Source organism: Labrus mixtus, chromosome 16, assembly GCF_963584025.1.
Source record: "Labrus mixtus chromosome 16, fLabMix1.1, whole genome shotgun sequence".
NCBI lineage: Eukaryota > Metazoa > Chordata > Actinopteri > Labriformes > Labridae > Labrus > Labrus mixtus.
In genome coordinates this window covers 25,860,862-25,883,408 of record NC_083627.1, presented here as the reverse complement: position 1 = coordinate 25,883,408, position 22,547 = coordinate 25,860,862, and the positions used below count along the sequence as shown (strand labels likewise).

General features: G+C 39.8%; 2 protein-coding genes across 3 annotated transcripts in view; both read right to left on the bottom strand.

Moving 5' to 3' along the window:
- LOC132991548 (uncharacterized) lies at window positions 1–11,297 on the bottom strand. Of its 2 annotated transcripts, none has more exons than XM_061060329.1 (9): window positions 11,149–11,297; window positions 8,148–8,899; window positions 5,716–5,878; window positions 5,499–5,605; window positions 5,150–5,286; window positions 4,892–5,028; window positions 3,505–3,757; window positions 2,030–2,346; window positions 1–636 (listed from the first exon to the last, which is right to left on the bottom strand). In XM_061060329.1, the coding sequence occupies exons 1-9, from the start codon at window positions 11,180–11,182 to the stop codon at window positions 170–172; spliced, it is 2,367 nt and encodes a 788-aa protein (XP_060916312.1). In that variant the 5' UTR covers window positions 11,183–11,297; the 3' UTR covers window positions 1–169. The 2 variants fall into 2 exon arrangements, with proteins under 2 accessions (XP_060916312.1, XP_060916313.1); XM_061060330.1 differs by lacking the exon at window positions 11,149–11,297 and adding an exon at window positions 11,034–11,125.
- A 5,023-nt stretch (window positions 11,298–16,320) lies between these two features.
- The window catches only part of sdc3 (syndecan 3), a 36,196-nt gene continuing 29,969 nt past the window's right edge, over window positions 16,321–22,547 (bottom strand). The window contains exons 4-5 of the mRNA XM_061058967.1: window positions 21,432–21,621; window positions 16,321–19,574 (exon numbers count right to left, since the gene is read on the bottom strand). Coding sequence (XP_060914950.1) covers window positions 19,408–19,574; window positions 21,432–21,621 — 357 coding nt within the window. The 3' untranslated portion in view covers window positions 16,321–19,407. The remainder of the gene's footprint in view (window positions 19,575–21,431; window positions 21,622–22,547) is intronic.

The following is a 22,547-nucleotide window of genomic DNA, read 5'->3' as shown; positions in this document are numbered from 1 at the left end:
TTAACATAGCTATGAGCCTTTTATTGCAGCCAAACTAAATGCAGCCCCGCCAAGCTTGCTAACATTAATGTTTCTGAAGTAAGTAACTATAATAGTAATTCACATGGACATGCAGTAACACTTAGAGTTAACACGTGACATATTCACACAGATACAAAAACACACAAATTCAAAAATGTATGGGGGAAGAGAAGTCGCAGTGGAAGTGGCTGTGAATCTCTCGAGGGCTGTCATACTCAATCTTGACACTAGAGGGCACTGGCTGACTTTCTGGAGAGGCAGGGCTGACCTGTGAAGACAGCAGGGACGTACCCTTAGTTGGAGTGACCTCTGCTCTGAGACGAGATGGACGTAGGGTGGAAACAGGAGGGAGGACGGTGGTGCTGCTGCTGGTGCTGCAGCTGCTGGTGCTGGTGCTGATGGTATGTGCAAGGGAGTGTAATGAGCGCTGGGGGTTTGCATGTGAGGGCCCATGGGTAAAGAATGAAGGGGGAGGAAGTGTGGAGGAGGGAGGCTGGTGATCACGAGTACCTCCTATGCTGGGGGGGTAGGTTGGAGGACACTGAGCACGCTGGTGGAGGGCTGGTTGACTGTACATATTACCCCATGGGTACGACTGGTACGCAGCGATCCCACCTGTAATTGGACACACAGAAACAAATAGGTATGGCAATGCTTTACTGGAGGTTACCTAGTTCAGGAGCAGGACCACACCTCAGTCAGATGAGTATAATGCCTTACATGCTCTCTCTCATCACATGCCCAGGTCCTTTATGTGACATTCCCCCAAAAAACCTAGCCCACCTGCTCCTATACTGCTGCTCCACTTTTTTCATCAGCAAATCATTACTCATTCATCTCAAAGTAACTCATGACTTAGACTGGGACATCCTGGTTTCTGAGTGGTAACTACACATGCATTCAATTGCAACTTTCCAGGTTGTCTTTGCGATGGAAATTGGACACAGAGATGTAAGAGAAAAAAAACATCTCAAACTTCTCAATCATTACTCTCCAGCTCTCACGTCAAAATCAAAATTAAATGACTTAATACATTTAACAACAAAGTTAGTTTATGGTGCATATTTGCTTATTTGCTCTGTTCACTCTCTGAATAGACAGTGTGAGGTGATTCACAGTTGAGAAAATGTCATTAAATAAAATAAAAAGTCAAAGGTAAAGGTAAAAGCCTGTAGATAAAAGCCTGAAACCAGCTACAACCTTTAGCAAGCAATTGTCTGAAAATCACCCAATAACTAAGCTTAGAGTCTGTTAAATTTTAGATTCATTGTGTCGTATTTAAGTCCTGACTGCACCATCAAGCTTCGGACTTTGCTACACATCTGATTTGCAATTCATTGGTCTTTTTCCCCGATTACAGCAGTAAGGGCCAATAGATAACATAGCATTCAGAGCCTTTTACTTTACTTAATTGGTTGGGAAAAAATGTATCTCTGCACTGATTTGGAAAAAATAACTGAAGATATATAACAGAACATTTTGGTTATTATGAACTCTGAAATTTCCGTTCACAGAATCAACGTTAATTTAATTGCTCTGACTCTTCCTTTTCCCCAGGTGCTTTCAGATGTTGTGTAACAATATACAAATAAATTATGGAATAAACTCACACACACACACACACACACACACACACACACACACACACACACACACACACACACACACACACACACACACACACACACACACACACACACACACACACACACACACACACACACACACACACACACACACACACACACACACACACACACACACACACACACACACACACACACACACACACACACACACACACACACACACACACACACACACACACATTACCTGGACTTCTAAATGAAAAAGCTTTGTGTTGATGGACAGATGTTTTTTGTATATTCTGATCCTGTTGTTTCTGTTGCATGATTATTTTAAACGGTTGAATTATAAGTGTTCTAACTTTTGGGGTATTCCTATCGCTCAAAAAAATCACAATAAAATATCCTCCACGATGGCTCACCGTGATGACCCGCCGGCTGCAGCAGAATTTGTCCTGTGCTCTGGGACTGGTAGTAGGTGTGGCCTCCGCTGGAATAGGTCACCATGCCAGTGGAGTTTCCTCCTGGGGCAAAGGTTAGATAGGAGGTAGGGTTGGAATCTGGAGGGTTGGGGGTGAGGTAGGGGGAGGGGGTGAGATAGGCCATGCGGGGCAGGGATGCTTGAAGTTGGTGCTGGGGCTGGCTGGTGGGGTAGGAGGTCTGGAGCTGGTAGGAGAGAGCATTGTTCTGCTGGCCTGCGGTCAGGTAGTCGAGCTTCTCCCCAAAGTCAAACAGAGAACTGAGGACAGACAAAGAAAAATGAAGTCACAAACACACTCAGACCATAAATATAAAATGCGATACAACAGAGGAAACCCTGTAGTCACACACTTTTAAATTGCATAGATATGTCTATATATTGATGGTTGAGTGCATCTGTGTTTCTGTTTCTCTGTTCCAAAACTGGAGGTGAAGGAGAAGGCAACAAGGTAAATGCTTAGTAAAATAGAATAGAATAAAATAGAAGTTTATTAATAAAGCACATTTCATTACAGGTAAAGCTCAATGTGCTCTACATTGAAGATTTAGTAGTGTACAGCTAGCACAGACTTGCCAAAAATCACTAACATCTGTTTACACTCTCCATTCCAATCACTTATGTCAGCAACATGCGTCTTTGCACAGCAATCTCAGAGGTTAAGGCTAAGTTATGATGCTGATAGAGATTTTATTAGTTTTGCATGTGAACCTTCTATTTTTGAAATTCATTCAATAGTTGGTGTTATATTTCTCTACCTGATGGAGCTGCAGGGGTCACTAAAGTCTTATGAGAAACCGGCACACACATTTTTTACACAGGGGTCAATTATAGCAATCCATCTGATAGTTGTTTGGACATTTGAGTCAAAACTGACCAACAATAACATCCACAGGAAAGCACTGAGGAATGGTTCAAACAAACCTTCTTTCATTAACATCGATAATTGTCTTTCCTTGAAAGTAGTAGCTTGTACTTTATTTCTAAATGCTCTGAATATTTGAGACTTCTGCTGTCGTTCAAAACATTGGACGTAATTTGTGCTCAAAGAATTAAAAGTCTCCAAACAGTGGGACTGGAAAATGTATTCATATTCATTGTTTTTGTGTTCTCTTGCATTGGGGGATTTTCGCACTGTGATACATGATTGTATTGAAATAAACAAAATGTTGTTCAAAGTAATTACTTACTGAGACTGTTCCCAGCATGAATTCTAAAACATTACAGAGCGCCAGCTGAATCTGACTCCCCACTATCACGAACACTGTCTGAGGCATCATTAAATCAGTATTTCACAGGATCCCTGCTCGTGTCTACAGCCTGCCAACTCTCTGTCCTCCTGTCAGGTCTTGTTCTCGTTCTCCTAGTTTAAATCATCTTCTAGTATCCATGTCACAGTCAGCTGTGAGCTGAGCTCACCTGGTGTCAGTCTGCAGAGACTGGGTGTCACGATGGGCTAAGGAGGAGCCCCCCTCCAGAGCATCCAGGAACAGAGGTGGGGTGTGGGCAAGGGTGTTAAGCAGAGTGGCAGCGGGGTTGGCCTGGTTGTAAGTCGTAAAAAGGGGGAGGCTAGCTCGACGCAGCGGGGGAGGGCTGTGCATTGGACGTGGGTGGTACTCTGCCCCCTGCGATGAAAGCTGGTGCTTGCCCCCATCTCTCACTCTGGATTGACCTTGGAGATGAAACATAGAGATTAAACCCTGGTATTAAAGCGATACTGTAGTTTGGTTTCTGGGGAATTTTTTACTGCCCGAGCATGTAGGGTGAAGGTCCACCGAGCTCTGAGGTTAAACCAGTCAGAAAATCCTCCTGCTTCCAGATAAATCTTATCTTCAAGAAAGAATATAAATCAAAGACTGGAGGTTGGTCCTAGTCAAGTAAAGTTTATTTCTATAGTATTTCTAAAGTGCTTCACACATGACATCAAAAGCATCATAACAAAGGGCAAAAGAAACATTAGAATAGACAATTTAGAAATCACTAAAACAAACAATTAACAATCACAGAGAAGATATAAAAATATGTTTAAAAAATAAGATCCAAAAGAATTACAGAAAAATTACATTAAGCAAAAATAAAACATGATAACCTGTAATATAGTGATTCCATTTGCTCTGCGCAACTTTCAATCTTCTGTTGCTCTGAAGTCCCTTACTTCAGAGTCTTATCTTCCTGACGGACACATATTCACCGGCTGGTCTTGAAAGTGATTTAGGTCTAGAGTTTGCTCTTTTTGTGTTACAGTAGTTACAGGTCAACACTACACCAATTTGTTATTGATAATTGTGTAGGGTCTATCAATTATAGTGAACGATTGCTATAAAGTTATCAGCCCTGCGCACACACAAGAACCTGGCGCTCTGAAGTTTCTGACCACACTGTCTTACTGTCCCACAGAGTCACAGGCTGTTCTAGCCACTACATAGTGTAAGGTTGTGTAATGTAAAGCTACTAATTTTGCTCTTAATTTCAAACCGATATCAACACTACTACTTTTGCTTAACTGAAAAAAAATGTGAATTTTTTATTTTTATGCCCACAGTAGGATCTCTCTGGCAGCACTTCCACTCTGTGGGTTTTCAGACTAAAACAAGCTGCACGGTGATAGAGGATATCACAACTCCTGTAAGTAGTTTTTTTAAGGTTTATTTCTAGGCTTTTTAAAGCCTTTATTTTAGTGATAGGACAGTGGACAGAGTTGGAAATCAGGCAGTGTGAGAAAGTAGGATTAAAAAAACTGTACATGTAAAGTTTATTATTATTATAATTATTACCACCAATTATTACCATTATTATTATTTATTACCAGGGCTACTGAGGGTGGCCAGCAGGTTGCTGTAAGAAGGAGGCGTCTGGTTGGACAAGGTGGGGAACGAAGGGGCTGCAGAGGCGAGGGGAGGCAGCTTGGTAGTAAAGTGACCAGAAAAAGACGGAGCTACCTTACTGAAAAAGACAAAGAAAACATAACAAACAATACATCACACATAAAAAATAAGCTTAAATACATCAATCTGTACCATGTAGAACTACAAAATCACATAATGGAGGGACAAAATTGTAGTACCTGCTGGGTGCCAGTGTGGAAATGTGGTGATGTGGGGGGCTGCTGCTGCAACTAGCTCTACTCTGTCTGTGTTCACCCTTTGATGTGATGGAGCGTTCAGCCTTTCTCCACTTAGCCCTGCGGTTCTGAAACCAGACCTGAGGCACAAACACATGCAGACAGAGACAAAATGGATAACATTTCACATGGGTTGCAAAGAAGGGAAGGTGATGGAAACAGAAGGTGAAAGAAGGGAGTCACATCTCAAAATAATCTATTAATTATTATTACTATTATTATAGATAAAATAAGTAAAAGAGTCATGAGGTACATTTTTCATAAAATCAAATACGAAAGATGGCTGTCCAACCATTATTCTTTGAGGTGTGACACCAACTGAAGCAGCGATGACCTTTCTCTTCTCTGCATCAGGATAGTGGTCCTCCTGGAACAAGGCCTCTAAATGCTCTAACTGATCTGCACGCATTGGCAGATACACAAGCACACACATCACACATCACAATCGCAGGTGAAGTAGTTGAATAGTTGAATCTGAACACACCTGGACAAACTGACAACTCTGTTACCTGTACTATAGAGAGTTCGTGTCTTCTTTTTGGGGGCTGGGGGCAGCACACAGGTGTCCACTGTCTCCAACCCCTGCTGCAGAGGGAAGCTGAGGGCTCGACCTCGACCCTTGTTGTTGTAGCGGATGGAGCGTCGGGTGGAGTAGATCTGTGAGATATCCATCTGTGGAGACAAACACTACCTCAACACTCACCATCTTGGTCAGATTCAGTGAAATATTCCCCAATTTCATGCATTTTTCTTTTATAAAACAAATTCTAATTGTCAAGTGTTTAGGGGTAGCCAACAAGAAAAGAAAACTGAGATCCATTAGAAACTTTAAACCTGAGTGAAACAATTATCTTTAATAGAATAAAACAAGAAGTTGGTCATACATTTACGTCGACCCAGTTATGTCTCATAAGTCCACTGAGATACACACATATACCGGTACAATCTAACCGTTGCAAATGACTATATATCAAATTCATTCTAATTTTAAATAACAAATGAAGCAAATCCTCACATTTGCAAAAGCTGCCTGAGACCATCCTTTTTTTTCTTGAAAAAACACAAAACTCAATTATCAAGTGTAAAAAAGTATTCTATCAATCAACTGACCAATTGTCTAAGGTGAACAATATTAACTCATACATTTAAAGTAATCTCGTGTTGGTTTGGATCCAGCTCCCCAAATCACCATGATGTACTTACAGGAGAAGCTGAAGCAAAACAGGCCTTTTCTTTGATCTCAGAGTGTGCTTTGCTGCATACCTTTACTTTGTAAAAGATGCCTCTGAGGCCTGAATTCAGGGAAACTAAAATGTCTTCCAGTCTTACAAGCCATTGTGATATGAATGTGTGATTATTGAAAAACATTTCTACTAAATAGAAATAACTAATTTCTTGACAGTATTTCATACTGAGAGGACACTACACAGTTAGTAAAATTCTTAATTTGTGATTACACATCTTTAATCAGTTTGATGAAATATGTTTACATAGTCTAACATTATCAAACTCTCCATTACTTTAACAAAACTCTTTTGGCTACTCATATCAACCTGCATCACCACACGTCATCCTGGACGCTATGTTCACAGTTGCATCATTAATATTGCAGAAGGTTGTAGGTGTGCATCACTTCATACACATTACACTGGGATTATACATGACAATGAGTTATTATTAGTCTAGGAAGTCTTTCCTAGAGCACGCAAATATGTCTGTTTGGCTGATGAGGTCAAATGACCTGCCACCTGAAGCATTAATCAAACCCACAGAAGTTTTTCTTGTACACAGCTCAAAGTTTACAAAGCCTCAAATCTGTGGGGCTGAATATTGGGTAAATGTAACCTAGGCAACAGAATATTTCTGTAAATTGAATGTTGTAGTTGCAGTAAATTATTTATTTTGTTTTAACATAACAATATAAAGCAGTGATAAAGAGCTGGTCGATTATAATTTCTACTTTTATGATGCCTTTATGTTAACTTTTTCACAAGATAGATAGATAGATACTTTATTGATCCCGAGGGAAATTCAAAGCATCCAGTAGCAGGTTACAAAGACGTACATGACATGAAACATTTATTAAAAACAAATACGACAGGGACGGAGCTACTGGATATACAGCCACTCGCATCGGTGCCGGAAGTAACTGCCACAAAGAGGATTATGCGTTATATCCAGAGATGTTTCTAATAATATTATTTTCTGCCCCTATTTTAATGCAGACAAGTACGACTCTCAACCGAAAGACTCTTATGATAAACATAAAATGTAAGTTAAACAAGTACCCTCAGCAGGCCCCCTAAGACTAAAATATCTGTAAGAGTGCATTTCAACAAATGGCAGAGTCTTTATGAGTGATGTCAGACTCTAAAACTGCTGTCTTATGTCGTAGGTTTTTGGATTGTTTAAAGGCAGATAGTCTGACAAATCGCTATCATTTCAACGCCTTCCAATTGGTTGGCAACTGTAAAGACAATGCATAGTATAAAATAATGCAACAGCTAACCTTATCATTCATTCACTCACTTGTTAAAGATAACATCAGATAGTTCAACAAGTTATGATAGTAAAGACTTGCATTCACAGCCATTAGTAATTTCAGATAGCTAATGTGGGATTACATTAAAGTTGAACAGCAAAGTTAAATTGAAATATGTTGAATGTCATTGTTAGCTGATCTGAAAGCTTGGAATACATCCGTTCAACATTATAACAGCATTTAACCTCTAACCTAGGATGCTACTTTAAAGGAAAATGGCCAGATTGTAATATGACAAATGCTAAATCACGGTTGAATTATTAAGAGTGAATAAAGGGAAAGAATTATGTTGAAGAGCCAATACAATACAATACCAATAAGTTTTAATGTTGTTCACTATTATATTTTCTTAATCATGTGTTAGCAGGTGATTGGTAAACAGTGACGGTCTGTTCTAACCTCTGGAGGCCACCGGCCCTGCTGGGGGAGACTGCAAGGTAGAGGGGAACTGTGTGGTCTTTTTGTCTCGAGGGGGTGAGGAGGTGCAGGCTGGATCGGGACAGGAGCTTGTGAGGAGTACAGCAGGGGAACAGGTACTGTTTGGCGATACAATCCAGTCCCCCCACAGCCCAGATAAACAGGATCAGACAGGTCGCAGGTGTTTATTAGTCCAATGGGAGGCTCTGACAGAACTAGACTCCCCTCAGAGCTCGTTGCTGACACGTCCTGTAACTGACCCCTCTTTTCCCCTTCAAAGCGCTCTGCAACATCTTTTAAATTTCTCCTGTTTCTCACACGCTCACTCTGAGCCTTACCTCTCCTCTTCTTACTCTTTTTCTTTTCATCTTTTTCTTTTAGACCTTTTGTTTCTTTGTCCTCCTGCTTCTCAGCAATTGTGTCCACATTGTTCTCTATCGTGTTGTCTTCCATTTGCACCTCTTGTGCCTCCTCCACTCCCGGCCCACTCTCCGGCTTCACCTGCTCCTCCTCTTCTCCCTCTGTTGCAGTCATCAGTTCCTTTTCGGACACAAAAACTTTCCTATCTCTCTTCCCCTCCTTCTCCTCTAGCTCCGTCTCCTCACCTGCCTCTTCATCCTCCCCCTTATTAAACACTTCTCCCTCTTCTTCTTCTCTCCTCCTCTTCCTCGTACTCCCTTGGTCCTTCTTTGTTTCCAAATCCTCCAGCTCCTCGCACAGAAGGCTTGGACAGTCTGTAACAGAGTGTAGTGAGAGTTTCTTGTTCTGGAAAGCTGGACCTACTTTCACTGACACCATGCTGTCAGTACTTAAGGCAAGTTTATCTTGATCACAATTACTGCAATTATAAAATCAAATTAAACCAAAAACACACCTGAAGAGACACTTTCTCATTTTTTCATATCCATCTGAATGCAGCAAAAAGTCTTTTGTAGAATTTCCAAAATAACAATGAAATGACTGACAAGATGCTAATCCCTCTAATAGAGCTCTAAAAATGTGTTGGGTTGCATTCGAGGAGACCCACCCATGCCCCCTGCCTGCATTTATTTTATTTAGCTTTGCTTGGAATAATTCTGGTTGTTAATTTTTCAGCAGTGGTAACCCCACCTAATAACAGCCTACCGATCTTGATTTGAAAAAAAAAAACCCACAGTGACCTGGTTATATTTCTGTCTCTGTGCTCCCAGAGGAGCCACAGCGGGCAGGTTGAAGCTTGGCTTCAGCTGGATTCACACAAAATCCTATAGCACCTTCCTGCACAGTTTTGAGAAAAGGTGGGCATACTAAATCAAGCTTTATGAGGTAACTACCATAAAACATTACAAAGTCAGAAATATTACTTCAGGGTTGTATATTTCTGCCAAAACATCAAGTTACATTTTTCATTTGAAGGTGTTTCCTGCAGAATAACATGATTATGCCAGGCTCAGGGACAATAAATACATATTTTTCTAGAATATATTTGAAAAATACTTTACCTCAAAGAAATTTTGTAAGGAGATGTTACAACCACATACAAGAGGCTCCCAATAACAAAACTTTTCTATGTTTCTCTACCGAGCACAAGATGGTCAGTTGGACAACAGGTTTTTACTGGTAACTCAATATAAACATACATTTCAGAGGTGTCTGGTTTGTCACAAGCTTTACAAAGTACAAACTGGGTTTTGTGTTACTCAGTTACAAATGTTTATCTTGTTCAATCTTTTAATGCATTACCTCTTTAGAAACTAACCAGTTCATGATGAACTGTAGCTGACCTTTTGTAGTAAATTGGAATAATAGAACCAAACAAGAACTCCATTATAAAGTGCAAAGAAAGCTAAAATTGTTGCTGTAACTTCAGACTTTTTTATCTGGTGGTTAAAATGTCAATTAAGGTATTAATCTTTGCATCTATAAAATGTCAGAAGTCAAAAGAAAAATGCTCACAGCCAAAGCTGACATTTTTTAAATGCCTGAGTGTCTACAGTACCCACAAAGAGATATTCTTTTAATTAGCACAGAAAAAGATGAAATCCAGCATACCTTCATATTTAAGAAGCTGAGAGCACAACCTTCAAACAGTTATCCAACAAGCTTCAGATATATTATATGTATATTATGTATTATCCAAGGTATTGATAATGAAGCGTTTGTTTATTTCGTGTTGAGTTTTGTGTTCTCATGCACATACATGTGATGTACATGTATGAATTGCAGTGTTCGCATATGTTTTATTTAACTTTATGTAACTGCAAGTTGCTTTACATAAGTATTCAGACCCTGTTTGATCTAAATGCAAAAAATAAATAGTAAATTAACAGTAAGCACATTAGTGACAAACAGGGACTTCATGGGGCATGGATTGAGAGCCTGTTTTCTGAAATCCTGGCTATGGCTCTTTTTTTTCTTACAATTTTACACTCTTTCACAACACCTTTCAGATCCTATCCCATACATTTACTTTATCAGTTTATTTAACTTAGTTATAGTAGGAAACCCTCCTGAAGGCCTATTTAATGTCTCAGCACCTCAAACAGAGCCCACAGGCCTGCTGAGTAAAATAACTTTATAATATATTATTACTCAAAGAGTCACGTGATGTACTGGAGGTCAAATAAAACCTGATAATGTCATCCTCACGAGGAGCTTCTGTTTGCAATGACTTAATTAGAGTCCCAGCTGTGCAGCGCCTCGTGCCACCTCACCTGACCGTTAATTAACTCCGTGTGGCTAACTGCAGCTAGCTAACCTGTCCCCACCTACAAACGGCGGGTCGTCAATGTTAATAATCGAGTTTTAATTTTTTTTAATTGTCCCTGTGGAGCTAAGCAGCACGGGGAGCTGCATCTCACATTAAAGATTATGAGCTTAAATACTCACAGGAAGTTTTAAAAGTCATTTAAAGTTTGTCAAAGGAGTAAAGCCTTTCTTTGGTCGGCAGGTGAACATCACCAAAGCAAGCCAATAAACCAATAAAACAATTAAACGTCCTTACCGAAATCTTCAGCTAAATCACAGTCTTCATCCATGGTGGCAGTCAAAACCAATAAAGTTGTTCTTCTAATCAATTAAGCCTTGCAGGGTCACGTAGCGAATTGCTACTGAACTGGATGCTAATGAGGTTGATTGATTGATTACCTCCCCCTGCAGTGACACAGAATTATCGCGTGAAAGGAAAACTTTTTGAACAGCCAATCAGTGATCAGTACAGGTTCTACAAGAGGCTTCAGTCCAAGAGCTACTGTATCAATAAAAACTGTTACCTTCTGTTTTCGTTAGTCAATTTATGAATTACATTTTCTGGTTTATCAATTAAATATAAAGGAATTATGACCATTAGTTTTACTTGATGTATTTGGTATTTGGGGCAAATATTCTATAGATAAACCAACATTTGCAAGTTTATACTGAGCTTACATTTTAATCCACCAACAAACAACATACTGTAAACACATGTAAGTTTTACAAGCTTCTCATTTAGCTTTTTTTAACATGTCATTTCCACCGAGTTGAATGAATAGAATAGGATAGAATAGAAAATAATTTATTGTCTACCCTTTGTTTGGAAAGGGAATACATTTTTCTTTTGACAGTGCAAAGTCATTCACACAAAGACAGACACAACAATATACTAGTTTTGTGTCTGTTGCCTGCTGTATTGTTACATGTGTTTTAAGTTATTTTGTGTTAATGTACACAAATCATCAGTGTTTGAAACTTTAAAACCACATACCTCAAGTATATGCCTCTGAAATATAACTGTTCATTTCTACTTTATGCTACTTTATATTTACTCTTCAGAGAGCAATGTGATTCTTCTAACTTCACCACATGAACTCAACTGCTATAGCTTTGTGTTACTTTTCTGGACTGAAATTTGATTTGATTTGCTCATAATTATAAATAAATAATGTATACAATAAGGAATTGTTGTTTTCTATAAGACATCCTGTACTAGCATGCAACCCTGTGAGTTCAGATGTCTATGCGATGATGTTTGACAGACATCCTTTATTAACGTCTCACCTGGATTAAATAAGCAATCTGAGCCTAAAAGACGTATGCAAGGATAAAAGATTTCTTCGAAACAGATCCTCTTTAAAAAATCAATCTCAAATCTCTTTATAGACAAAGATTGAAGAAATGACCAATAACACAAAATTGTTGATTTTCTTTCTCTTTCACCTTTCCAAGATTAATTTTGTGAACCTTTTAAGAGGGCCTGACCCACATGTTTAAAAATATGAAATAACCCAGTCTATAAATGTAATGAACTAAATGCATGATACAGGAATAAGTACAACAGTAACTAGCCTTCTTAATTTCTTCTTTTAATGATGTAATAATGTTATGTGACTCATTTTCACAAAGGCCCTTTACCTACAGTATATCTTTTACTTTTTAAACTAAAGTCCATTGTTTGACGTGTATGGACATTGCGTAAATGGTGCTTTTTCTTGAGAAAAGGATTCATAAGCTCACCGCCACTGATATTCATGATCATTATGCAACTGTGGTGAATCCGTAATTATCTCCTCCTGATTCCCACTTCAACACTTTAGTGTGCACTAATGATCATGATTCTGTTTAGACTTGTGTATCTCATTGTAATTGACTCTGCAATTATTGTTTGTAGGATTGGATGTAAAAATCGAAATCCATTTGGTCTCTGATTAAATGTAATCATACACTTTTGAATCATATCATCATGAGATACTGTTATTAAAAGACTCAACTATCATGGCACTTGAGTCACTAAACACATGATAATGTGTTTTGATTTTCCATTCCATCCTGACTAAGAAGTTTACTGTGAACTGTCCAAATGTGTCGTAGAGAACAACAGAAATCTGTAGCTGAGGAATGTCAATGTCAGTGTCCATTAACTGCCTTTTTTATTTTAATAAAAGCATGAGGGTAACAAACTATAGTAACTCTCAGAGAAAGATGTAAATTGTAAATAGACTTGAGTTTGTACAATTCTTTTCTAGTCTTCTGACCGCTCAAAGTGATATCACACAGCAGGTCCCACCTACCCATTCACACTCATTCTCGAACTGATGGCAGAGGCTGCTATGTAAAGTATAAATTAATCCATTCATACACATTCATACGCTGCCAACAAAGAAGCGGGAGCAACTTGGGTTTTAGTGTTTTGCCCAAGGATACATTGGACATGTGACTGCAGGAGCTGGACATCAAACCCCCAACCTTCTGGTTGAGAGACGGTCGACACCGCTGATCTACAGCCGCCTGTGTATAAATATCAAGCATGAACATTGAAGGAAATATTAAAATAACAAAACCTTGACCTTCACTTTATCTGAAGTGGGTTTAATTCTGCTTTCCAAAAATTAACATTCTTGTGACCCTTTTATATTTATCCTGGGAAATCTTGCAAGGGTCCCCCCATCCCCCACCCCCACCCCCACTCTAGATTTGGAACCACTGTTGTAAAGTGAGGATAAATAATGCTGATCCTTTGAGCCTCTTACTGCACAAAGGGTCAGACGTTTCAACAAAAAGTCTCTGGAAATAAAGCAAACATGTAACAGCCCCATTATCTGTTATACTACAAGCTAATGGTTCAAATTATTGCATGTCAGTTGTGAAAAACACTAAGTTAAAACACTCTCCGTCAGTTTGTGTGGCGCAGTTGTTCCTCTGTTACCCACCAGATGGGGTACTGGCAGGAACCCCAGGCTCTTAAACCTTCTTCTGTCTACCTCAACTCTACTGTGCAGCCTATACTCCTCCCACACAAAAGAGAAGAGCACTCATAAACAAAAACCTCATCGTCTGTGTGAGGCATATATCAGCAAGGCCAGGGCAGTTTGTTGTCTTCTCAGGATCCAGGGAAAGACTCTCTGCTAGACTCGTCCTCGCCAGGTGACCTTGGTTTAATCTGGTTTGATGCAAAGAATGTAAACCGCAGAATAATTCCCATTTTTTTGGGCTCCCATCTCCCCATGGAGAGTTTATCTAATCATCTCATAAGTAAATTTATCTGTGATTATTTTTAAAAAATCTATCTGGCTGGGCCTCCCTCGAGGGTTGTCTGAGTTCAGCTAATGTAAATAGGCTATTATGAGCCTGTGATGGTACATACACATGTACGCAAGCTCTGTCAGATCAGATAGCATCCAAGCATACAGGGTTGTGGGTAATGTCACTGGGTCACAAGTGGTATGAAGGCTGGGCTAATGCTGGAGTGTGATAACACGAGAGCGAGACTTTGTGTCTGCATGCGAGTTCTTTTAAATGGATGTTACTAAAATATATTCTCAGTGCCTCGCTGAGCTATACTTTGTATCCACGGAGACAAACAACGCACAAATCTTGGGCCTCAAATTTGACAGCAAGACAGATCGCCTATATACATATACATTCCAAAATATCTTTGTATCTAACAACAAACTGTTTGTTTTTGTTGTTGTTTTTGCCCAAGTTCTGTCTGTCTCTAAGATTTCCTTGCTCCTAGAGGCAAATGGAATTTCATTTGTGATACTAACAGCATTCAAAATCACATTTAAATAATTCAACAGTATGCTGTCTTTTCAGCAACAATGTCCTGGTTACTTTGGATTATCCAAAAAACACACTGACAAAACCCTGTTCACTGGATTAGCAACAATATCCAGGACACTGTATGTAGACAAAATTAACCAACTATAATTGGGCAACTTTTATGGCGTTTCAATGTAGCACATCTTTAGTTATCGTAAACTGGGACTGTTTTAGGAACAACTTTATTTTCAATTACTTACTAACTCACAACTACACAACAGCTACCTTGATGGTAGTAGCTTATATGATTAGTGGACACAGAAATTGTTTCGATCCATGTCACAAAAATGTCTGGCAAAGCCCCTGTTCATATAAGTGATACATAAAACATCACTTCTCTTTTGCTTTCCAACATCAAGTGTTCGTTTTCATAGACAGGTGGCTGTGTAAGAGGGCCTCCAAAGACAGAATATTTGTGTGATTTGGGCATAAGAGCAATCATTGTCATTTCTACCTGCTGTATAGTCATTAGTATTTATCTCTACCTGCAGCAGGATCTCTCAAGAGCTGCAGTCTGTCCAAACTGACATTGTGTTAGAGGCGGGGTACAACATGGACAGGTCATAATTATATTAATGAACAAAGCTGGATTACCTTGACCCCTAGAGGCTAAACAAATTCTCAGCTTCACTGCAACTTAATTGGTTTGAGTAAAATGATTAATGGCACATTTTAGAGGGAATTCTTTAAACTTAAGTACAATAATGTGGGTCTCATAAGCAGTTTACACATCTAAAATTCCAGCATGATGCCCCAAAATCTTCTAGAGTTGGTTGTTCATGCATTCCTCACAGCCATAGCCATGGCTTTTCCTGATACCTGACTGGATTTTGAACCTGTTATACTGTTACACCCCGGACTGATATTGCCTCCAGTGTAAGAGATTTCCCTTGAGTATGAGGATTCAATTTTCCCTAAACAACCACTAGAGACCAACATATCAGCCTTAATCAAATGTCAATCAACTGGTGCTTGTGATTGCCAACATGCTGGTTTTGCCAGAGTAAAAGTGGAGACAAACTAGAACAATCTATGTTGTCTGGGAAACTAGGATGTAATGCAGTCTATGAAACAGTCCACATTGTGTTTGTTACTCATGCTTGGTAGAGAAAATATAGTCATGCCCCAAGGCTAGACTCTAACTCTGTGGAATTAGTTGATTTTAAAGTCTAGACCTGAGCAAAGCCAGGCTAGCTTTTCCTCCCATTTTCAGTCTTTGTGTCAAGCTAAACTAACCAGATGCTGCCTGTAGCTTGTAGCTATAAGACAGTTCATTGGTTAACATTCTTCTGATCTAACTCCAAGCTGACTACGCCTTCATTTAAAGGTGTACAGTGCACAGGAGGTTGTTAGGGGATCTTCAGGGGGTAAACAGCATGGTTGTTCTAGGGCCGTCTGAGAAGTTAACATGTATTTTAAATGGGGACAAAAAGTGTTGGTAAGGAGTATTTTCAGTTGTCTTGTGGCCGGTCATTTTAGTCGGGGGTAACGAGTCTGACCCAGGTTACCCCAGTTATATGGAGTTAATCCTATATCATTGACAGCAAAACACGTATCTTGATGGTTACACTTAATGTAAAAAAAACAAGAGAGGACAGAGTTACCCAATCAGGTTTTTTATTTGGAACAGAGTGGCAGATTAGTGATAGGGCGGTGGCGTAGAGGATCCGCCTCCTCTCGCTCACTCAGCCAATGACAGAAACTCAGCCTTAAAAAAATGCAAATGTATAAAAACAGGAATGGAAACAGCAAACATAGAGTAGTGTCGCCTCCATCGGGCTACACATAACACACACACACACACACACACACACACACACACACACACACACACACACACACACACATGTGCATACCTACACTCACACGTACAAATCCACTCTTTCTCTCTCTCACACATAATCGCACACACGTCTTATTTGGCTACGCAGGCTTAAAATGGGTACAAACACACATGTTTACACTTTAGAAAAGACAGTACGTGTTAAGATCATTCCTGCCTGTGAGAAAGTGGCATGTTGTCTGTCCGTCTATCCTGGGGCAGAGAGAGAGAGAGAGACGGACAGACAGTGAAAAGACAGTCAGTGTGTGTGAAAGCCACTGTGAGGGACCAGCTGCCCCTCATTCAGCAGTGAATGGACGAAACACACGCAGACACACACACACAGTACACACACACACACACACACACACACACACACACACACACACACCGACAGGCTAGTCAGCGTACACAGAGTCTGCTGTGAAATACCAAGGTGAAGCACTCACACATACACACACATACACACATAAACAGGTGGCGGGTTTAGATGAGTTGCAGACACACAGATATTCTCACACTGGTGAGGGGGCAGGTGACGTACACACAGGAGTGGAAGAGGTGTGTTACCCGTCTATGGAAGAGCGTGAGATCTGCTGGAGAAGGTAAACACACACTCGACCACAGTACATTCCTACTTTAACTCACCCCACTTTTGTTTTCAAACACACAAAAAAACACACAAACGCATCTGCACACACCCAGACTAGTATTATATTGACTCCCATGCATTTTTGTTCTACAGTACTGAGTATAATAGACGCTACTAGCCCAGTCGCACTGGTGTGGTTATTGTTACAATCTCTTAGATAGAAGCACACCCCTCCTGTCTCCACATATTGACCATATTCACATGGCCGCCATCATCCTCTGATGTTACACTCAGGGTAGGAAGCCCTAATGTTGTCACAATGTAAAAAAAAATTGGGGTATCTTACAAGTAATTTTCCTATATATATTTTTTGAACTTGAAATATTGCAAACACAGCAACAAGGAGTGTCTTACCTGATTCAGTACTTTTTAGACTGAAAGGTCTTCCCACCTGATAAACAGCAGAACAACACATCACTGCATTTGAGCATGACATCAGTTGAAAATGGCTGCAGTGTGAATATGGTAAATTCCTTGTCCAAAGCCATTTCCCTCCCTCATTCATTTTCCCCAAAAAGTATCAGGGTAAAGTCGAACCCATTCACGCTAATTCAACGTTTTTTTAAATGATAAAAGTGATTATTGCCGAATCAGCGCCGGTGGGAGCAACTTCCACACATATTCACACTTTTTACTTAAGCCCCAATCGCAGAGACCCCTCCCATCCCCGAACAGAGAGCCAATGGTGGACAAAAAAGAAAGTGAGGCATGCAAAAGGTGTGTGAGTGGGGAGGTATCTAATGACATGTTGACTGGACACAAAGTTGTGCTTTTCCACAAACAGACCAAACACTAAACCAACCTGCAACTGATCCATACCTAATCAATAACATATTGAAACCAACTGATCTCACTCGTATCTCAAGTGATGACAATCACAATGAACCATAATGAGGGTGTTGATGGGTTTGATATGTGTTTGAATGATATGATTTACAGAATATTTCAGTCTGTGTGTTCTTAATGCACAGCAAGTTATATGTCTGCACTTGTGAGGGTGTGTAGATGTGTGTGTGTGCATGTGGCAAACGAGAGCACAGCTCATCTAAAGTGATGAAGGATGTAATGACTAAAAACTCTTCATGATCATGCAGATGGTTAGTGATGCCAGATATGGATATGCAGATATTTACATATAAACTTTTTAAACTGCTAAATACATATCCTCCTGTTTAAGTTTTATTATCATCATTATTATAATGGTATTATTATTATATTATTATTGTTACCATCATTATCACCGTCCAGCCCAGAACAATGATATATTATTGGTTATTATTACTTTCCGTAACTAGTCTTTGTACAGCTTAAAGGAGCAGACGGGCCGACGGCTGGAGATGAGCTCGTGCAAACCTTTTTTGCGACCAGCCGATGTTTCCACAGCAGCACCTTGACATTGTGAAACACGCTGAGGTTGATCAGCATTATCTGGTTGGCCAAGTACAGAGAGAGAGGTCAGAGCGACCTTCAAGCAGACACAAGCCAGTGTGTGTGAGTGTGTGTGTGTGTCAGCATTTGTTTATGTTTATGTTTATGCATCTAAGCACCAGAGCGATGGAAGGCACAAAAGAGACCTTTCCTCTCACCTTTTGACCCTTTTTGCTCTGTGCAGCCAACCAGATGCTCTGTGTGTCTTTTGAGGGGGGGATGAGGGGCAGAGTCTAGCCCGCCCCTCTCTTTCATTTTTCTTTTGTGTCTTGCTCAGCTCGCTCTGCCCCTCTCCTCTCCTCTCCTCTCTTTGCCTTTTCAATAGCTCCATAAAAACAGAGGAACTTCTTTTGTGTGCTGGAAAACACATTAAGAGCTTGTGTTTCGTTTTGTTTGTTCTTCTTTTCTTACAAAATAATCATATCATTACATACAGAACAAGAGAATCTGTAGAATATTAATAACAACATTTACTTTAAAAACATCTTGTGTGTATGAGTTATTTTTTTCAGAATATATTTGGATTTTTTTTTCCTTTTTTTTTTTGGTCCTCTTTTTCGATTTCATTGAAAAGAAAGTTCCGAGTCCGCCGAGAGAAAGGCGCTCAAGAGTGTTCTGGAGACGAGAGGAGAGAGGGACGAGGAGATAAGGGGAAGCAATGAAGAAGAGGAGGAAGAAGTAGGACTGGGGGACAAAGAGGGGGGGCTTAGAGTATCTTTCTCTCTTCTCTCTCTCACTCTGTATCTCTCCCTCGGTGTGCGATGCGTCTCTCTGGAATATGAGTGTTATGCGTAAAACTCCTCCTGCTTGTCTGGTTTCTGGTAGGTGACGGTGGCCTGTTTGGGTTCCTCCAGCGTGTAGCTGCCCTCGTCCTTCTTCTTCATCCTGTACACCAGCAACATCACCAGGAAGGCAGCAAACAAGGCGCCCACGACTCCTCCGACTATCACCGCTGAGAGAAAAACACAAAGAGACGGGATTTCTGAAAAACTCTCGAAAACAGATCAAACAAACACATGAAATATAAAACAAACACAGAAATACCATTTACACCACTGTTACATCCTGCTGCAGACTAAAACACATCAAACACGCGCTGAATTGAACACTAGGCAAAGCTACCACAGCATCACTATCAGCTAGCTGCTAACAGATGTTGTGTGTTGCCAGCAGCTTTGAGCTACATTTTAGCCTTGCAGTGCTACATTAGAATCACTCTGCTACACTCTGCATTTTCCACTTCTTCTGCACACATAGCTAATGAACTGTGTGCGATAGATTAGTGTGTGCTAATCAAATGGGGGGGAAAACTCTCCCTCCTTAAACTAATTGGTATCGACGCCAAAACAGAGAACAAAGTGTTTATTTTCCAAAATGCTCAAAGAACACTTTGTTTCCATTCACTGCGTGGGAGGTGTTTACTTTGTTTATTCATTACTGCCAATATCAGAGAACATAGACTGGGTTAGCGATAACAACAGAACTTTTTAAATGCACTGTCACTGCAAAAGTATTACCCACTTTGACTTTTCAAATCCATTCTGATCATTGTACAAAAAGGTTGTTTTTTGCATTATATTGTGCAGTAATAGGAAATTTTACTGTGGAGGACATTTGCGATACTGGAGATGAGAAATGTTAATTTCACTCTTTCAAGTGCACCATTAGCAGTTTCTCATAAAAAAGACATGATGAACTACTTTTCCTTGAATCCATAATATCAGATCTTCATTACCATCACTGACAAAAAAGGCTATTTTTAGCCATGCTAGCAAACTGGGCCCATGGATGGAAAATTTCTAAGTCTATCACAAATATCCATATTTAACTACAACTATAGGATGTATTGACATATTAAAGGATATATTGACATATTAAAGGATATATTGACATATTAAAGGATGTGTTGACCCTACATAGTGTTACTTAATCAACTCTAAGGATCTTCTAAATATTAATATAATGCCATCATTGTTTAAAAATATGTCTCAGAGGCTGTTAGAATGGCTAGAGATTTAGGAGAAAAATTCAGAATTCCTTTTTTACATTCCAAAATATTTGGTGGGGCTAGAATAAACCTGACTGAAATGCAAATGCAAATGGTTATTTTACTTAATCACAATAATAGGCTGGATTACTTTATTTTTCCAAACTTTGAAAAGGCTGTTAAAGTTTGTAAATACCTTCTAAATACTGAATGTCTCATGTTCTTCAAGGTCACAGTGTTGTTCTATAGGTCAAAGTGACTACACATGTACAGCACTACATTTGAAAAAATATGTGCCAGATACGTTCACAGTCTACTCTAATCTAAGATCTGTTGCCTCCTGCTCTTTACCGGTGACCAGGAAATCAGCGAAAACCACGGCCAGCAGTCCACCAATCAGAACAGCTGAAGGAGAGACAGAGAGCCAGTCAGGTCAGACAAGTTGGCTGCTTCTGCACTTTCTTCAACAGCTCTATGGGATGAGGAGGAGGGGAGGGGGCACTTGAAAAGAAATTGGATTTACCCAGAGGGAAAATGATGAGAAAAAGAGGGGAGCAAGGAGGGGTCTGGATAACCCAAGAAGAGGATTGCTTGTTCTCGACGGGTCAAACGGGGCTAAGTAGCACATTCACTTATCGTGATGAATCTACACAACGTGAACTTGAGCAAAGGCCACTTCATCTTAGCAGCTCCCAAAAAGCAGGGAAAGAATACAGGAGGCAACAGGGAAATGTAATCTGTTGATCTAAGAAGTGATAACTTAGTTGTTTATTAGGCAGACAAACAAACAAACAGCTGAGATCTTCACTGAGATTTTCCTACCTATCAAGACCTCTTTTCTTTCCAGGATATTTTTCTGTGGCAGCTGGGCGGCAGAGCTGCCTGCGTCCACCGTGTTGCCAATCAGATCAGGATCTACTGGCATTATACCTCGACCCAGATCATTACGCCGATCATCACGGATCTCAAAGTCTCCACTGGGTCCTGCAGCACCCACTTCGTTGATACCCTCCTGAGAGAGAGAAAGAGAAGTGGAACTAATGACAGGAAATTTTACATCTGATGTAATCCCATTTGTTCCATGGATCTGCAACACTGAAACTCATCCAAACCAACACAAACTGAAACATTTCCATGGCACAGGTTCGTCTTTTGAAACAATGAGCCTCTGTATGTTTGGACTGCTGGAAAGTCATTTATTGTCCAACATGTATACACACTTCATAAAATCTGGCAGCTTAATTATAATGTGGAAAACCAGACGAATCTAAATGCATCAAACTTGAATGCAGGACTGCTTCAGATACACAGAAGCAAACCAATCAGTGAAATGAGTCTGGTCTGTAAATGATTGAGCTGTCAGTGGTACAGAGGCTTACAGATGGAGGGGTGGGTATCAAACCTCAAACGTTTATTGCTACCAAACAAAATGACTCTATTAGTAGAGTTTATAAAAAAGCTAGTGTGTGTGAGTTGGTCAAAACTTAAATCGATGTATTTTTATTTATTTATGTGAGACAGTACTTTATTTCTCAAAGTTCTCATAGGCTGCTGTTGTTTCTTCAAAAACAGATGCACCGATTACTTTTGTTTAGGTACATTTAGCTTAAATAAACTACATGCCTATCTTATTTAGACACTACCTGGCCTTCCAGAAGTAAATAGAGCTGTCTAAAAAAAGTATTTCATTTCATGTTTAGGTTCTTTTGTAGGATTTGTTAGTTAAAGGTAAAATAAATGTACTGACAGCAGCCTGGGCCTTTGAAATTTGAGAAAGGATGCTTTGTCTCTTCAAAGATTAGTTTGATGTTTTAAAAAAAACTGTCACACTCTCTGGAAGTATTGCTCAATGAATAATGTGAAATGAGAATGTTAATGGTACTTTGCTTGTTTGTTCAGTCATGAGTTGGACAGGAGGCTATTAGCCTAGCTAAGCAT